Source organism: Petaurus breviceps, unplaced genomic scaffold, assembly GCF_028583685.1.
Source record: "Petaurus breviceps papuanus isolate PSGF00001 unplaced genomic scaffold, PetGlider_PUasm1.0 173, whole genome shotgun sequence".
Classification (NCBI taxonomy): Eukaryota; Metazoa; Chordata; class Mammalia; order Diprotodontia; family Petauridae; genus Petaurus; species Petaurus breviceps.
The window spans coordinates 30,922,195-30,940,134 of record NW_027185759.1 but is presented as its reverse complement, the minus strand read 5'-3'; the positions used below and the strand labels follow the sequence as shown (position 1 = coordinate 30,940,134).

Here is a 17,940-nt window from a genome sequence, read left to right as displayed (position 1 = left end):
ATAGGGAATGAGTTGTAGAGCGAGGATTTGAACTCAGGCTGTCTCACTCCAAGTCCAGTGTTCTTTCTCCTATATACTGTGCTGATTTGCCAGCCCTCCTTCTGATGCAGGAATCCTTTCTCTAGGGCCCTAACAAGTGGTCACTAGTCTTTGCTTGATAACTCCCTGTGAGATGGACACTCTCCACTTCTCAGGGTGATATGGGCTCTTTTGCCTAGACAAGGATCTTTATCATCTTCCCAGCAAGAGGTTGTGCTCTCAATTTCGGAGGCCTGTGGGGTGAGTCTTCTCTTTTCACAGTCAGATATTCCCAGCCAGCCTCTTTGATTTGGGCCTGTGTGATGTGCTTTTGTGTCTTGTCACCCTCCTGCTGACAGCTGAGTTTGTCCTTTGTGTGTGGGAAGACAAAAGTCCTCATCTCCTGAAAAGTGGCCTGCCTTCTGCTCAGGGATGGTCAGATACTGTGCTCTCAGTGAGTGGACTCTGAGGCTGTGGCCAGACAGTTGATGCCATTCACTACTACTCTGTTTGCCTTTGTCTGCATTTTATCTCCTTCATTTCCTTCATCTGGACAGTCTGGGATTCTCCCATAGCCACAGCCACAGCCCTCTGGGGTTTTTGTGTGGATCTCTGCCCAGATGCTCTTGACTCTGCTTCCAGCTTCAGATGTGTAATTTCATTAGGTATGTGTCCTTTTACAAAATAGATTCTTTTTGTTTCTGCATCACATTTATTATTGTATATCTCTCCTTCCCACTGCCTCCTCGTAATGAGGTTGACAGGTCTCTCTCCAGCTCTTGGGCGTTTCTGGCCAGTGTACCAGAATTCTGGTGTCTTAAGCCATCAGCCAAAACCAGAAACTTCATCTAGACGAAAGCGTCTTTTTCTGTGCCCTCCCCTTTCGGGTGCTGCTCCTTCCTGTGTCCCCCAGGCTTCACTTTCTCACTCAGGGCTGCTTGTTCTGTGGAGGTGCTTTGCAGATTTAGCTTGCTTCCCCATTCAGATAGCCAGAACTGATTGGTGGCTAGCAGGCTTAATGGTTTTTGACAGGCTCTCCTGTTATCCTGGACCACTGTGCTTTCTGGTTTCTAGTGTCTCCTACAGTGTATATCTGCCTGGGTGCCCTCTTGAGGAAGTATCATCTTCTTGGCTCAGTGAGAGTTGACTCCTCCCCATCAGTAGCTGTGGCCTCCTTCTCTTCCTTTTCCTCCTTCTCGTGCACACATGCCAACAGGCACTTAAGGGATCCCTCAGTTCTTTTCTGTGGAAATTACCTCTTAACCATATCTATATTTTTTGTTCTGAAATGGATTTCATTTTTTTGTGGGGATCTCCTACTTAGGAAAGGGCAGCTAGGTGGTACAGTGGTTAGAGTACTGGGCCTGTAATCAGGAGGACCTGAGTTAAAATCCAGCCTCACACACTTATTAGCAGTATGACCCTGGGCAAGTCACTTTGCCCTGTTTGCCTTAGTTTCCTCATCTGCAAAATGAACTGAAGAAGGAAACAGCAAACCACTCTAGGATCTTTGCCAAGAAAATCCTGAATGGGGTCATGAAAAGTCAGACATGACTGAATAACCTAATGGGGGTGCTCCTTCTCTCAGTGCAGCCTGTCTATCATCTTGCACCTTTGATTCTTTAGCACGTGCTGGGGACGCTGGACAGGTGAAGTGTGTTTAGATGTGGGACTTGAGCCCCCATCCTCACTATGACACCAGCCCTCTGTACTGCTTTCAGCTCTCATTTCTCCTCAGGGTTTCTCATTCCCCACTTTCTGCTGTGAATCAGTTCTCTGACCCTGCGGAGGATTTCAAATCCTCTTCCTCTGGAATGAGCCAGACTGTACAGAAGCTTTCTTCAGGATTTCGGGAGATTGCTTAGGCAGTGGCTTCTTTGTTTAGACGTGTCCAAAGTCTTTCCCTCTCTCAGTGGGGTCAAAAGGCTGGGGTTCTCAAGTGCTTCTAGAGCATTTGTGATTTTTTTTCCTTCTCTAGTTCAGAATCCCCTCAATTGGATAGAATATGCAAAAGTAATTAACTAAATTACTAGGATGTTCTAGTTATTAAGTGGAATATTGAAATAATGATATATCCTTGTTTATAAAAGCAGGAGAAATGATATTTTAATGTTGAAGGTTAGATGTTTAATTTAAACATACTATTATTTTTCTTTAAAACTGGCCTACTTACTACCCAGTACATGCTCTTGCTTGCCTAGCTGCAAGTTATTACCTAATGTGGGGGACTACAGAAAGCATGGCTCCCCCTTGCACTGCAAGTATTTTTATTTTGTATTTAACAAAGGGTTAAGGGGAGCCCTTTCTGAGATTTTGTTTTGGGGGCCCACAAGTTAAACTTACATCAATGATTACCTGGCTGTAGCTTGGTCTATTTTTATCACTTTAAAGCAAAAGATTTGGCCTGTGACCAAATATTTTTTCTTCCTTAGATCAACCTCTCTACTTCTCCTACACCTGCACAGTTAATAAGCCGTTCCCAGGCTTCCAGTACTACCAGCAGCAGTATTACCCAACAGACTATGTTACTAGGGAGCACATCCCCTACCTTAACGGCAAGCCAAGCTCAAATGTATCTACGAGCTCAAATGGTAAGATTCGAGCTGCCAGAATCTTCAGTATCCATTTTCTTAGATTAAAGACATTTCTACAATGATTGGTGGGGGCAGGCGTCCTCTTCTGTCCTAGGTGATGACAGATGTCAAGGAGTTTTAATAGTTTAAGATATTTCAATCAATAAAATGCTGTTTAGACTTTTCAGATCTATTTTTTGTTAAGTATTAAATTCATAAAATTATTGAAAGTAGGAAAGTTCCCCTTCAGATAGAAATATGAACCTTTTTCAGGGAATAGAATTAACCACAAATTTGGTTGGAAGTTTGGTGCTGAAAACAAGGAGTCCAATTTGGAATTTGCAAATATTTCTTGCCCTATCCCTTACTGTAAATCTCTAATCCAGGATGGGGTTTCCCTTGATCATTCTTATACTTGATTATTCCCCATTTTATGTTCTGTCAGTTTGTTTGGATAGCTAAAGACTTTATACAATAAACATTTATTTAGCAGCTGTTGTTGCTTAAAACGTATGCAAGGTACTGAGACCATGTTGACCCCGTATCAGTAAAGAGGGATTACTTTTGAAGTACTGTCTTCCTTCCTTTGCCAAATTTTATAATTTGATCAAGAAACTGACCTGGTGGCAAACTGCCTGAGGCTTGGTGGTATTTATGTTGTAGAAAGTGGGGCCCCAAACCCCACATCTTGACCCTCATGTCTCTGCTACAAGAAACTTCCAGTCAAATTTCTAACAAGAATCAATGTTATCTTTCATTATTTTTCATAGATTATCACTATTAATTCATCATATGTCTGGTTTTAGGATTTTGATTATATTTTGTATATACAAAATATTCTTTCGAGAAACATTAAGTTTATAGCTTTTAGGCTGTTCATAGTCAGATGTCGTTTTCATATGTCATGGAATTTTAGTTTTACTTGTGAGGGTTATACTTTAATGTTAAAATTTCATTTAATTCAACATACTGAAGACGTATTTTATTGACAATTTAATATAAAAATGTTTTTGAGGTATTTTATGTTTATCTAAAAATAAATCCTAAAGTAAGATATTGAAATAACCTGTTATTTCAGTACATTGTATCTAATAATTATAAATAGGTTATAGTATGTTGTGAATATTAATAGAGACTAACATAACATTGAGTAAAGTTCCCTAGTGAAGAGGGATAGTGATAAGAAATTTACATTTGTCATTATCTTGTTACTTTTTTTTTTTTAAAAGAAGCCTTCTCAGGCTATGCTGTTGTATCATTTTAATGTTTCATTGTGGTACATAGTTCAATAGTGACTTTCTGCATGTCTAGTGTTTAAAGTTAATTCATTCTAGATTGGTTCCGTCGTTCAAATCCTGGGTCAGCCTGGCCACTTTATAAGTGATTTGGCCTTGGCCCTCTTACTTTCCCTCCCTGACCCTCAGTTTTCTCATCTGCAAAATGGAAGATTTGGACGATCGAGTTCCAAATCTGTGATCATAGAGAGAGCCCTACTCTCCCCACCCCTGAATTAGGCCAGGGCAGTGAGCAGTCATCCTTTGTAGGAGAGATGACTGCCAAAGGAAGTTTTTTTTTTTAATTTCTTGCTCAGATTTAGTTTGTATTCAGAATCAATACATTGGTTCCTAGACATTTATTTTAAAATATGTAATAGCTAGCTTTTGGGAGCACTTGTTCTGAGGAATTCCTGTCAACAAAGAACTTTTTGGAGCTAGTCTGTTTTATATGAAATATATTCTTAATATGACAAAGATGTTAAGATTCTCCCTATTTATAATTAGCAGAATCTTTGAAAAGTGCATGTCAAAACCATTTAAAAGTTAGCTTTGAACATAATACATTTTTGATGAGGGAATGCTTCTAAACTATATTCTCTTTCTATCACAAACTTCAGTCTCTCTTACTTGCTTTACATGTGTGTGGGGCATGTTCTTTTGTCTTCAGGGTTGTTTTTTTTGTTTTTTTGTTTTTACTTTCTGTCTGTACAGCTGATTTTCACGCCTGCTACTACTGTGGCTGCTGTACAGTCTGAAATTCCTGTTGTCTCGTCATCACCGTCATCTTCCTGTCAGTCGGCAGCTACTCAGGTGAGCTTGGTGAGATTCATTGGCTCTCTAGTCGGAGTAAATATGCATAGGAAGTGGAGGTAGTAATGCTTTTGTTGCTAGCCATTTGGGATACATTTGGGGTGATTGTTATTTATAAAACCAGTGGATACTTCAAGGAAGAGGCAAAATACGGAGTTGCATGTTCTGCAGTGATCATTAAGTAATTGAGATCTGTGAGATCATTGACCACAGATCACATAAACTTATGTCTTATGTTACCTAAGTAGTTTAGTTTATTTAAGAGACTGAATATGAATGCCAGTGTCCTTAGTGATGATTTTCTAGGTTTACATAAAATAACTGCTTTACAGAAAAGTTGGCTATAAAATGGGTCCTGTTTTTCCAACAACTTTTCCTACAAATCTGAGTTATTTTCTCAGGGAAAAAAGATCTTGCCAGTAAACATAATTGGAAATTTTTAGCAAAAAAGGAATTTTAAGGATGGTGGTCAGATTAAATTAAGCTAGTCCCAGCTTGCTATGTGACCTTGTACAATTTACTTGCCCTCTCTGGTTCTCGTTTTCCTTATGTATAAAACCAGATCAATCAGTGAGATGATCCCTAAATGGTGAAGTGGATAGAGCCTGGAGTCAGGAAGACCTGTGTTTAAATTTGACCTCAGACACTTACTAGCTGTGTCTAAGCAAGTCACTTACTCTCTGTTTGCCTCCATTTCCTTATCTGTAAAATGGGGATAATAAATACATCTACCTCCCGGGTGTTGTGAGAATCAGAGGAGATCATCTGCAGAGTGCTTGGCCCAGCACCTGGCATGCAGTAGATACTGTGTAAACGCTTTCTGTTAATATTCCTATGACCACTGCATGATTCTGTTCTATCCATGTAGTTTGTTTGGATCTCTGCTGGTCTGTGTAGTTATGGCCTGTCAGTGCTTGACAGCCATATAGTAACTTCATGCGTAGATGTTCCTGTCTCATACTTGATGGACTCTAGCTCAGAAATTCTTCAAGTTCTTTAACATGACTTAAGGCCTCACTTTTTCAATACCTACAGATTTGATGAGGGACAACTTTATAATTTATAGAATATAATGCATAATATATAATAACATAATTTATAATCCTAACTTTATAGAAGTCATCACAGTAGCAAGAATAAACTTTCTGTACTTAAGAAATAAATTAAATTATAGCATAATAATTCCATATATAAATTGTGTAACTTCTTTAAGGTGCTGTACTTAGTCAAAAGTGATGGGGTATTTGGAATAATTCAAGGAACATTCAGTGTTAAGTTGCTTAAATGAAGATTGTGTAGCATAAGGTTTCATTCATAAAGTGAAAGTTTTTTTTCCTCATGATTCTCACTTTAAAACTAGCATGCTGGTGTATGATGATGAGAAGTTCAGATTTGTCTAACCTTGGTTGCTATTTTGGCAAAAAAAAAAAATTAGAGATAACTTTAGTAACAAGGAACATGTTTGTAGGCGACAGGGGCCTAGGTACTGAGGTGATGGTTTAGGGCTGAGCCGTATGATTAAAATTAGAGGTATTTCATTAGGAATCCAGACACCTACAACCTAGTCCTGGTTGCTTTTACATAATTTTTGAGACCTTGGCACCAAGAGACGGTGCCAATTCATTAGGAGGAAAGAGTATTTCATTAAGAATCAGGAGTCCTAAAATCTAATCTAGGCTACTGCTAATTATGTTAAGACAGCCACTCTCACAGTATCTTTTTTTTTTAATCTGGAAGTGGGTGGGGAAAGGATGACATTACCAGTATCCTGTCTACTCTCATTAGACTGTTATAATCAAGCAAAGTAATGGTTGTACAAGTGATTTTAAACATATTAAGTTTTTTGTTTTTGCTTTTTGGAGGGGGGAGGCAGGTCAGTTGGGTTTAGGTGACCTGCCCAAGGTCACACAGCTAATAAGTGTTAAGTGTCTGAGGCCGGATTTGAACTCAGGTCTACTCAGGTGCTCTATCCACTGTGCCACCTAGCCACCCCTAATGTATTAAGTTTTTTTAAAAAAGTATTGTGTTGTCATGTAAGGTGCTATTATTAGCTAATACAACCCCCCTTTTTTTGTAGAAATAAAGAAAATCTTATAATAATATTCATAATCCATTTGTGGGGAGAAAGAAGGGAAGATTTCTTCTTTATCTGAGAAAAGCAGAGTTTTTTTCTCCAGAAATTAAATTATGCCACAAAAATTTGATTGTCATATTAGCATGATGAAATCCATTTGTCACATAGTTTAGAAACCATGCTTAAAATACATTTTATTTTTATATACCCTTTTTTCCAAGCTAGAAGTAACATAGATGTTATATAAACATGTAAATATAAATTCTGAAGACATTTAAAAATTAAAAATATAAATAAAATTAGAAAGCTAGGGAGAAAAGGAAAATGAGAAAGTCTGACCTATAGAAGTGGGCATGTGTAAATTATCCACAATTAACGTAAAGTTAATTAGCATTCTGATTTAGTGATCTAGTTTGCCTGTAATTCGGTGGGAATCATTTTCTCTTATTAATTTTTTTCAGATTTAGTCATCTCTTGATTATCTGTGTTAATGGCATATCTAGTTTGTAGAAAATTTGATTTTAGATTTATTTCTCTTTCTTAGCTATTCCTCCCAAGTATATTTACGAGTACTTCACCATATATATGTATATATACACACACATATTTTTTTGAAAAGAGGGATATGAACTAATTTTGATGTTAAATTGATGAAACTATAATTAGGCGTGTAAGTCTGCTAGAGGAAATTAAAAGGCCTCTAAGTATGTTCCAAAGTCAAGACTGTTAATACAGATACAGTTAACTGTAGGTTCATTTATTGTCTAAGATAATAAAAAATTTTTTTAATTAGAAAAGAACCTTTGTAAGGGCTGACTTAAAGAGAAAATCTTTGAAAACACCATAGTGTTGATTAGCTACACAATTAGGCTTGTCAGTTAGAAGGTTCTCCATGCCTTTTTGTGTTGTGGCCACTTTGTAACACACAGAATAGATACTTTGGATGGATGCAAGGGAATTAAAAGGTGAATTCCTTGCCCTTGAGTGTATGATCTAATTAAGGAGAAAGAAAACCTATCTCTCAGGCAGCGGGGTATCATTCACTGCCTCGGTTCCCCTGAGGGCCGGTGCTACCAAAAGTGCCCTGTGGCACAGTTGTCCTGAGGGGCAGCTTGGTGTAGGGCCCGTAGTGCAGAGCCTGAAGTACAGAAGTCACCTAGCTGGATAACCCTGGGCAGTGAGCTGAAGGTGCCAGGAAAACCCCCATGGGGTCATGAAGAGTCGTACATGACTGAAAAATTACTAACCAGCCACAGTAACTGAACAGCTCTGAGGCAGGCCTGCCCAGGGAGCGCAGGAGGGCAGGAGGGCCTGGGGGGTCTTCCTGAGTGTGTCTTTGTTGTTGCTAGCACCCCTTACAGCCTCAAGCCTGGCCATCTAGCCCCTTGGGCTGTTCCACCTGCCTGTCCTAGTGAGGTGAGGAGGAGGGGAGTTTCCCTGCCTTGGGAATATCATCTGATCAGTTTAGGAAAGTTACTTCCCCAAGTCAAAGCATACCTCCAGGTGTTGTTAGATTAATTCCTTTGTTCAAAAAACTGGTAGTTGAAAGTTCTTTTGAGAAATTTAATTATATCGTGAACTTAAGGCATTTCTTAGAAGAGACAGCTAGGTGGTGAAGTGGGTAGAGCTCTGGGCTTCATGTCTGACCTCAGATATTTAACAGCCGTGTGACTCTGAGCCAGTCACTTCTGGTTATCTCATGTGTTTCCTCACACGTGAAATGGGAATAGTAATAGAAACGACTTCTCAGGGTTGTTGTGAGACTCAAATGAGATGATTATTATAAAGTGTTGAGCATAGTGCCCAGCACACAAGCACTGTATAAACATTGGCTGTCGTTGTTGTTAGAAGAAGAGAAGAAAAGGCCGTCTTCATCCTATAGACATTACAGTGTTTGTGCTCGAGCATATTAAAGTACAGCATATTGAGTTGTTGTTAAACTCATTCCTTGCTCATTTAGAAATTATGCTATTTTCACCAAAGTCATCTTGATAAAATTTTTTTTTTCCTGTTTCTTAAAAATCATCCCTTTTATTTAAGAAGTGACTGTTCTGTTATGCTTCTTCCTTTATGGCTTCTCTAGTTTTTTAAACAAAACTATCTGGATGAAAAACAGTGTTAATATTTAGTTGTTAGTTTTACTAGTAATTAATACTATATCTCTGTTGTTGCAATTCTTTTATCTGAACTTGATGTTATGTGACTCTTAGGTTCAGAATTTAACGTTATGCAGCCAGAAGTTGGGTGTGTTATCTAGTTCGCAGAATGGCCCACCAAAAAGCAGTAGTCAAGCTCAGTCATTGACCATTTGTCATAATAAAACAACGGTAACCAGTTCCAAAACCAGTCAACGAGATGCTTCCCCAGAAAGCAATAAGAAAGGAGAGAGCCCCAGTTTGGAATCTCGAAGTACAGCTGTTACACGGACATCAAGCATCCATCAGTTAATAGCCCCAGGTAGGATGAGACTTTTGGCTAAAGTGGATACTAATATGAAATGAAAATATTAATGGACTGTCAGAAGCAATTTGAATGTTTTAATTTTGGTAAGGAATTGTTCCATTTAACTTTTTCATTTGTAACCAGTAGAAACACTCATGTTTTACACAGAATTTCACTGAATGTCAATAAAGATAGTTTCTAAATCAGTTCTTTTTTTTAATGGACATTGATCATAACTGAAACTTATATTCTGTAAATTGTATTTGTTAGTGTTAAGGAAAAATATCTCCATTTCTTGGCTTTAGCTTAAGTGCTTTCAGTTGTTGACATACTTCTTGGCAGTTAGCAAAACATAGTACATTCATTATTTGAATAATAATAGTACTTGTAAGTCACTGTCTACTTTTACTATCAGTTTTATAAACTGAAAACATCTTAATACTGCATTTTGAAAAAAGGGAACTTAGAAGTCCAACAATGAAAATCACAATACTGGAAGAACAGTGAAGTTGATATTTTGAATTATCAGTATTTTTCTAGCAAATGTAATAATTGGTTGCCCCACATTAGTAGGGCATTACTTCTCTCATATTCCTGACTTGCGGGAGCACATGGACAAGAGTTGCCAGGGAGTGGAGGGAATGCCCACACCAGTGAGATGACAGGTCTATTTGACTTTCTAAGTAAGTTGGCTTGTAGTGTAACTAAACCTGACTTCTGTTCAGAAATAGGTTTCAGTCTCTTCTTCTTGTATAGACTACTATTCCCTGCCTTCTTGCCCTCCTCCTTTCCTGCTTTCCCCCCAAAAATGGTCTCAAGGACAAACGAGTTTCCCCTGGTGAAGGCAGTCAAAAAACTGATGGGGGAAATGACCATCACCCAGGCAAATGTTAAATACCAGCAACAGGGAGACAGTGTCCTCTCAGTGACTGCTTTGTAAACATTTCAAATAGGCTCTTGGGTAGGGGGAATAGAATTTAGATTAATTGTGTGTCACTCCCTTCCCCCATATGGCCAGTGAAAGCAGTAAAGATGGGGGGTGGGGCATGGAGAAGAGTTATTTTCAGGGAAAGAAAACCGTCTGATTTAGACTGTGAAAAAAGTGATATCCCTTTGTCTCCCCTTCTCCTTGCATAAATGGATAGTACTGTCAGTTACAGGCCGCATATCCCACTGGGGTGATAATATGGACCTAGAGGGAGGGGGAAGAATTTCAGACGGGAGAGTCAGGTAACCTCGATGTCCGGGCTGCCAGCTGTGCTCATTGGCAGCTGAGATTCAGATCTCCTTGTTTGTAGGAACCTCTCATTTCCTAACACAGTGCATTGATAAATGCAAGAGCCAAAGCTTCAGCCATACATTCATTCAGAATGATAGCATTCTCTTTAAAGGGTTTACCCAACTGTCATTCATAGCAAACTGAGTCACTGATGGGGGTCTCACTTCTGCTTGGGCAGCAGCTGTGTCCTTCTGATTTGGCTATTACCCATCACTGGTGGGAAACTGATTTGAGAGTGAGGATTTCTCTAGGAACCCAAAATAAATGTTCCTCCTTTTACCCTGCATATGGCTTGTTCTTAGAGACTATTTTTACATTAAAAGTTTAAGATATACTCCAATATGGGATAGTCTTAACTAGTAGTCCTGTGGGAAAAGCTTTAAGAAAGAAAAGATTATTATTGATCTAGAAGTAGTTTCTGTGTAAATATTTGCTTGAAAAGATATTTTCCTAAGCACTTAAGTACTTCCCATCTTGTTTATATTAACTTTTAAAAGTAAATCCTAATGCCTGTTGGAATTCTTAAGTAGTGGAAATTTGGATTTTCATAATTGATCTTTTGTGTGTGTTTATGAAAGTGGTTGAACATTGAATTGGTTGTTCTCAAAGAGATTCTTCAGGGTGTAAATCCAGAACCATTAATATGGTTGTTTCTGAGATCTGTTCCAACTCTGACCTCCTATGATGTTGTATGTCAAAAAGATACACTTTTTAAAGTCTTAGTTTAAATGAAGGCATTGTAGCCTAGTGAGCAGAGAGTATGCCCTGAGTCAGGAAGAGCTACAGTCCAAGTCCTGATCTTTAGCATAGACCAACTGTGACCCCAGGCAGCTTTCTGAGATTCATAAAATAGAGAAGATACTGACCTGCCTTGGTAGAAGGAGTTTCCTCATTTGGGGCTTCCTCTTATTAATGAATTCACAGGTATAGACCCTCTCCCTCATTTAGCTTTAAATCCTGTTTTGGTGGCTGTATGGAAGTTTTGGATTGTATGGAAGTCGGATTTTTTTAAGGTAATTAGCTTTTTGTTGGACCTTCTAAATGCCTCTTTCTCAAGATGTTAGTTATTTCTTCAGAAACTATCAAAAGATTTAAATTATACCAAATACAAAATGAAATAAATAAAATTAATAAAATAATAATAAATTAAAATAACTATATTTATATATAAATATATAATACAATAAAATTTAAAAACATGAAAATGTTTGGACCCTTCACCTTTTAATCATGAACATAATTGAATATGAAAATAATATTTATAGAATTGTATCATCTATTAAAATTTTAGATAAGGTACTTATCTAAGATACTTTAGAATATTTATTTATAATTAAGGTAGCATTTAAATTTCCTTTCCACTGAGAGCTATGTATCACTTCTTCAGTGTTTAGATGGGGGAGAATTGCATTTAAAATCTGTTTTTCATGACAGGTACTTTGTCTGCCAAAGAGACAATGGGAGGGACCCCTCAGCTGCGGTCTGTCCTCAGCCATCAGTTAGATTGTGGGTGGTTTGTTTTTTTTTTTTGGAAAAAAAAGAGCCACATTAAAACAGATTCTAATTTTTCCCAGTAGTAGGAATCTGTGCTAAAATTCACATCAAGCCAACAAATATTTATTAAATGTCTACCATGTGCCATGAATGGGGGTTAAAACAAAACCAAAACAGGCATGGGCTTCTGCTTCACTATCTCTTCCAGTGCCTTCCAGACCCTGAAATAGAAATTAGAAAGCTCTTTAAAAGCTACTTTTATCTCAGTTGTATTGCTGATCTTTTCCCTAGTATTCATACTAGGTTCGTAATTAATTTTTTTTTCTTTAGTTGGATTGCCTTTCATGGTTCAAAGAATAGGGACATTGGCCCAAAACTGAAAAATTTGCAAGTTGGGAAGCCCCATATTACCTTGAATATTGATATTTCTGAAGATGTATATGGAAGTACGGTATCTTTGCTGACTTTCAGACTTTTATGTATCTCCCATTGGTTCAGTGGTAGCAAAAAACAGACAATGTTCTTAAATTTGCCCAAATTTAGCATAACAATTCCAGTGACCTTGTGTAAGCCCAGTCCATCTGTTGGTTTGCATTTTGAACCATTAAAAAAAATTTTTTTTACCTTTAAATTTACCCAAATGAAGTGTCTGCATTGGAGTCTTCACAGTTATTAGTTTTTTAAAAATGATATTTCCGTGTCTTTCTTATCTGGAAGCCTGACTTTGTGGTGTGAAAGCTAGGAGAGTTTCTTTAGATTTTTTTGTAGCATTCTGAAATAGTTTGGAGATCAGTACTAATTGTCATTTCTTTCTCTCACAGCTTCATATTCTCCAATTCAGCCTCATTCTCTAATAAAACATCAGCAGATTCCTCTTCATTCACCACCTTCCAAGGTGTCCCATCACCAGCTGATTTTGCAACAGCAGCAGCAGCAGCAGCAAGTTCAGCCACTCCCCCTTCAGAGTCCAAGTCAGGACCCTCCCGCCTCCCAGCACTGCGTTCCCGTGCCAAGCCATGGCCTTCCTGCAGCACCAGGCGGTGCCCAGCATTGTTCACCCCTTCAGAGCCACCCACCTCCTCTCCCAGTGTCCCCCCCCCAGCCACAGGCAGCGCAGCAGTCGGTCGTGGTGTCCCCCCCACCGCCCCATTCCCCCAGCCCTTCTCCTGCGATCATTATCCATCCACAAGCACTTATTCAGTCCCATCCTCTTGTGTCCTCAGCTCTCCAGCCAGGGCCAAGCTTGCAGCAGCCCCCCACTAATCAAGTGCAGCCAGCCGCCCAGCCGCTGAATCTTCCATCTCATCTCCCACTTCCAGCTTCCCCCGTGGTGCACTTGGGGGCCGTTCAGCAGTCCTCTTTGGTGTCCCCGGGGCCGCAGATTGTCTCTCCCACAGCACATCAGCCCTACTCCGCACTGCAGTCTCCTCCGATACCACTCTCGACGCCCCCCCAGCTGTCAACATCTCCTCCAGCCCAGGTTCCAGCACTGCCTTTGCAGTCTGTGCAGCCTGAAATTCTATCCCAGGGCCAGGTCTTGGTGCAGAACGCTCTGGTGTCCGAAGAGGAGCTTCCTGCTGCAGAAGCTTTGGTCCAGCTGCCCTTTCAGACTCTTCCCCCACCACAGACTGTTGCAGTCAACTTGCAAGTGCAGCCACCTGCCCCTGTTGAGCCACCAGTGGTAAGCCCTTGGGAGCTCTTTCACTTTCTCACAAAACTTAAAAGTAGAAATGACTTCTGCCTTCTCTTGTGTCCCAAGAGTTGAAAACAAAACAAAAACTTGTAATCTCTAGATGTCACTGAGTGTTCACAACCATACTGTAAGGAGACACTGTTTTGTTTGCTGTAGAACAGTTGCATGCTTAATAGTTTGTGGTGGTTATTAAAGTCCATCATTCATTTTATTACTATTTAAACAAATCCATCTGCTATCTTTACAGAGTTGATTTTTTTTCCCCAAGGGAATGCATTTGAACCAGTGTCATCTGCACAAAGTTTTTTCTCTTAAGGTGATTATCCTTCATAGATCCCTTCTGTTGGCTTGTGTGTTCTTAAACGTCTGATTCATAGAGCTAACTCTTAGTTGTACGAGTTCTGCAGTCTCACATTTTAAGAGCACTTGTTTTGGGGGTAGAGTCAGTATGTTTGTGTCTGTGGCATAATTTTGTAAAGTGGGTATTGTAAGGCAGGGGTTTGGAAGGTCTGGAAAAGACCTCAACTTTGTCATGACTCATAACTTTTTTTTCTACTTCTCATTAAAAGTGAAAACACAATATCAAAAATCTCATAAATTTTAGTAAAACAGTAAAGATTGGAGAAAGTCATTGATTGTGAGGTACAAACTTTTGAGGGATTATCAATAAATGGAAATAATTCAAACAAAACTTTAAAATTTCAAAATATTTTAAAATTTGATGTTTAAGAAGAATAAAGTTGACTTTAGAAATTAATTTCTTTAGATAATTTTCTATAAGAGGCTTGTTTTTCGTTTTTCATTTTATAACAATTTGTATGAAGCCTCTGGATTTACATACAAAGTCATCAAAAAGCAGAATTAAATTCCAACATTAGAAAAAAAAGCATCTTATTAGATTAAACTAATTTTTTTTTTTTGCTTTTCGGAGGGGGGTAGGCAGGGCAACTGGGGTAAGTGACTTGCCCAGGTCACATGGCTGGTTTGTGTGTTAAGTGTCTGAGGTGGGACCTGAACTCAGGTCCTCCTGACTTCAGGGCCGGTGTTCTACTCACTGTGACACCTAGCCGCCCCTAAATTTTTTAAAAGGATCATTTTTTTTCTGGAAACTTAAAAACATTCATCAGAAAACAAAGGAGTTGCAGACTGAGTCCTTTAGAGGAAAACATCCTGCTTCTGATTTCTAGGACTAAAATTGAGAGACACTTAATAGGATCACTTACACTGATCTTAGTCGACTTGAGCAGGTAACTGGTAGTTTTTCTCTCTTTATGTACAACTCTCCACTTTAAAAAATTTTAAGTTGAAGTACAATTTAATATGAGAAAATCTAGAAATGAATCAAAAATATATATCGCCACAAAAATGTGAATAAATTTTTCCCTTGTCATATCTGATTAGTCTTTTTGATTTAAAAATAAAATTTCCTTGTATTTTTTATCATCATTTGTTTTTTTCATGGTAAATCCTAGGGGAGTAAATTCAGAGTAGAAGTATCAAGTCTTAGTAGCTCAAGAGTAATGATGAGGCAAAGAATTTGTCCTTATTGGTTCTAAAAATGGACCCACAGAAAAAAAAAATTCAGGTCATTAAAAAAAACAAACTTTCCATTATTATTCCTAATAGTTTTTTTACTTAAAAAAAATTCCTCACCTGACCATTGCTGCTCATATTTTTCCATCACCTCATTTTCTGATGATCTAGTTATTTTTTTCCATGAAAATAATAGGCCTTTCCATTATCTTTGGTATACTTGTTATGTTGCTATAGGTTTTCATGGAGTATCTTTTTAATTGTCAATTTCCCTTGAGTCCCGTAATTTGTTTATTTTATTGCTATACTTATTTCTCTCTTATCTTCTACCACCTCTACCACCTCCTCCCCCTAAAATGCACATGTCTACCTGGAATACATTTTTCTGATTGTTTCAAAATATTTAACTGGAGAGGTACATTTACATCATACAGGGTGTGAAAAATTTTAAAGGTAAGAAGTATTTAATAAAAATAAATGCAACATGCTTGTTGAAAGGATTTACTTAGAAAATAAGTGAAGGTTTTCTTTTTCATTGGGTAGAAGAATGAGATGGGGGAAGGTACACAATTTAGATCTAATAAATAGATATTTCTAGCTTATCTAGGACAGATGGGGAGAGTCCATTTTTTTTGGAGAATGTTAGCAGTCCTCAGTATCTTCATAAAAGAAACATTTAAATTACTGGCCTACAGAAATCTAACGTAGGAGGAAAATCACCGTTTATTTTCTTTTGGATAGCTCTGTAGGCTTTGCACAAAGAATGTACCTCACAGTTTGCTTTGCTTTGGTTTTTGAAGTGGCACCCAATGTTTGTGACATTCCTAGTACTTATTCATTCTGATAGGCCAGTAACTTCTCTTACCTTTGCATGAGAGGTTCAAAAGAAAATACAGGTAGCTTAGTTGTAATGAATGCAAAATAGTATAAATGTTCATTTTGTTGGATTAATTCGGAATATGTTATTTGGGCTGTGGGATTTTCTCAATTTGGCTCCTTCCATTCCTTCCCTTTCAACATGTGTTAAAATGAGATGTGCATGAAGCAACTTTTACATTTGTAAGTCTTAAATAAAAAGCCTACTCAGCAGCTGCTCTGAATAGCATGCCAAAGGATTGAAGAGAACGTTTCAGCAGTTTAAAAAAGATCATGGTCATGGGAAGAAAAAACAACTAAATAAATACTAACTTGTAAGAATTAGTGAGTTGAAAATAGATTACATTTAGTAAATGCTTTACTGCTAAAATTGATCTAATTGCTATTGACTCAGCCATGTTCTCAGATTTTTTTTTTGGTGGGGTGGGTACAGATTGAGTTTGTGACTCAACTTAACTGCCATCTAGTGAAGTGTGCTGCTTATGCCCTTTTGTGCAGGATTTTCTTTTTTATGTTAAATTGTTGTGTTAATTCTAAACTCCCTGTTATTTCTCTCTTGGCCACCTAGGGGCCATCCCCTTTAGGGCATAGTGTGGAATCTGAAATTGGAGGTCTGTGCAATTCTTGATTCAATTCACAAAACAGGGTTCTAAACAGAGGCTTGTATATGTAACCAGATACGTGAAAGTTTTTTCATATAGGAAGGACATTTAAATTTATGGAATTAGTGTTTGATTTGGAGACAGTGTATTAGATGACATTTGCTTCTACTCTGATTTCAGATTATTTGAAAATAAATTGAGTTTTTATATTAATTCTGGATTATAGTATACAAATTGATCTTATCAATTTGATTATTTTAATTTGTCTAGAAAAAAGCAAAATGTGAGACATGTTCAGTCTTAGGTCAACTTGACTATCTGATGGTTTTTTTGCCTTTTGGAGGGCAATTGGGGTTAAGTAACTTGCCCAAGGTTACACAGCTAGTTTTTTTTTGTGTTAAGTGTCCGAGGTTGGAACCAAACCTGACTCTAGGGCTGGCACTTTACTCACTGCTCCACCTAGTCGCCCCATTTGATTTTTTTTTAATCCATCAAAGTTAACAGTTAAATATATCATTATAAATTAAACTTAATAACCTCTGTCACACTAAGTACATCTAAGGTATACTTAAGCTTTGAAACATCATGGGACATTTTTACACTTAATTTGATATTTTACATGACAAAACACTTTAACAAGATGATTTGAAGATGTTATGTAAGTTGTATGTTTTTTGTGGTTTTCATGTGAGTGATTTGAAGACTTTATGGTTCAATAAAAATAATTTTTGGAGAAAGTTTTGAAGTTTTAGGGGAGTGAATGCTATTCAGAAAGCCTCACTATATTCTTTTGTAAGCCAAATTAAGAAAAGTTCTCTGGGTAAAAGAAGGGAGAGAATTGCCTTAGGATCACTGAATTTAGAACTTGAAGGAACCCTAAGGGTCGTGTAGTTCAGCCAACTCATTTTAGACATAAGGAAATGAGACAATCAGGCAGTGTCTTGTAACTTTAAAAAAATGAATACTCCAATGTTAGACAGGTAAAATAAAGTTTTATTTCAAATGAAGAAACTAAATTTTCTCAGCCTATGGAAATTCTTTCTGAAAATAAAGATTATCTAAAATTGCATTTTTATTTGTTCTCAGTGATTCTGATTCATTCCTGTCTCTTACGAGTAAGCTTTTTATAATATAACATGGTAGTTTAGTTCTTTAAAGCTTTTTTCTATGTCTGTAATAAAGTATTGAAAAATGTAATTGTGATAAAGGGTATAGATCAGACATTTCTCAATGACTTCAAGAACAGCTGTTTTCTTCTTAACAGATGGA

The 17,940-nt window shown here is 37.7% G+C and overlaps 1 protein-coding gene across 5 annotated transcripts in view; it reads left to right on the top strand.

Annotated features, from left to right (window-relative positions):
• Window positions 1–17,940, top strand: part of PHC3 (polyhomeotic homolog 3) — a 352,648-nt gene that overhangs the window by 295,670 nt on the left and 39,038 nt on the right. For 2 of the 5 annotated variants that reach the window (XM_069083571.1, XM_069083574.1), the window contains 5 exons: window positions 2,451–2,609; window positions 4,580–4,678; window positions 8,963–9,209; window positions 12,789–13,648; window positions 13,929–13,976. In XM_069083571.1, the coding sequence (XP_068939672.1) occupies window positions 2,451–2,609; window positions 4,580–4,678; window positions 8,963–9,209; window positions 12,789–13,648; window positions 13,929–13,976 (1,413 nt within the window). The remainder of the gene's footprint in view (window positions 1–2,450; window positions 2,610–4,579; window positions 4,679–8,962; window positions 9,210–12,788; window positions 13,649–13,928; window positions 13,977–17,940) is intronic. The other 3 variants (XM_069083573.1, XM_069083572.1, XM_069083575.1) reach the window with 3 other exon arrangements.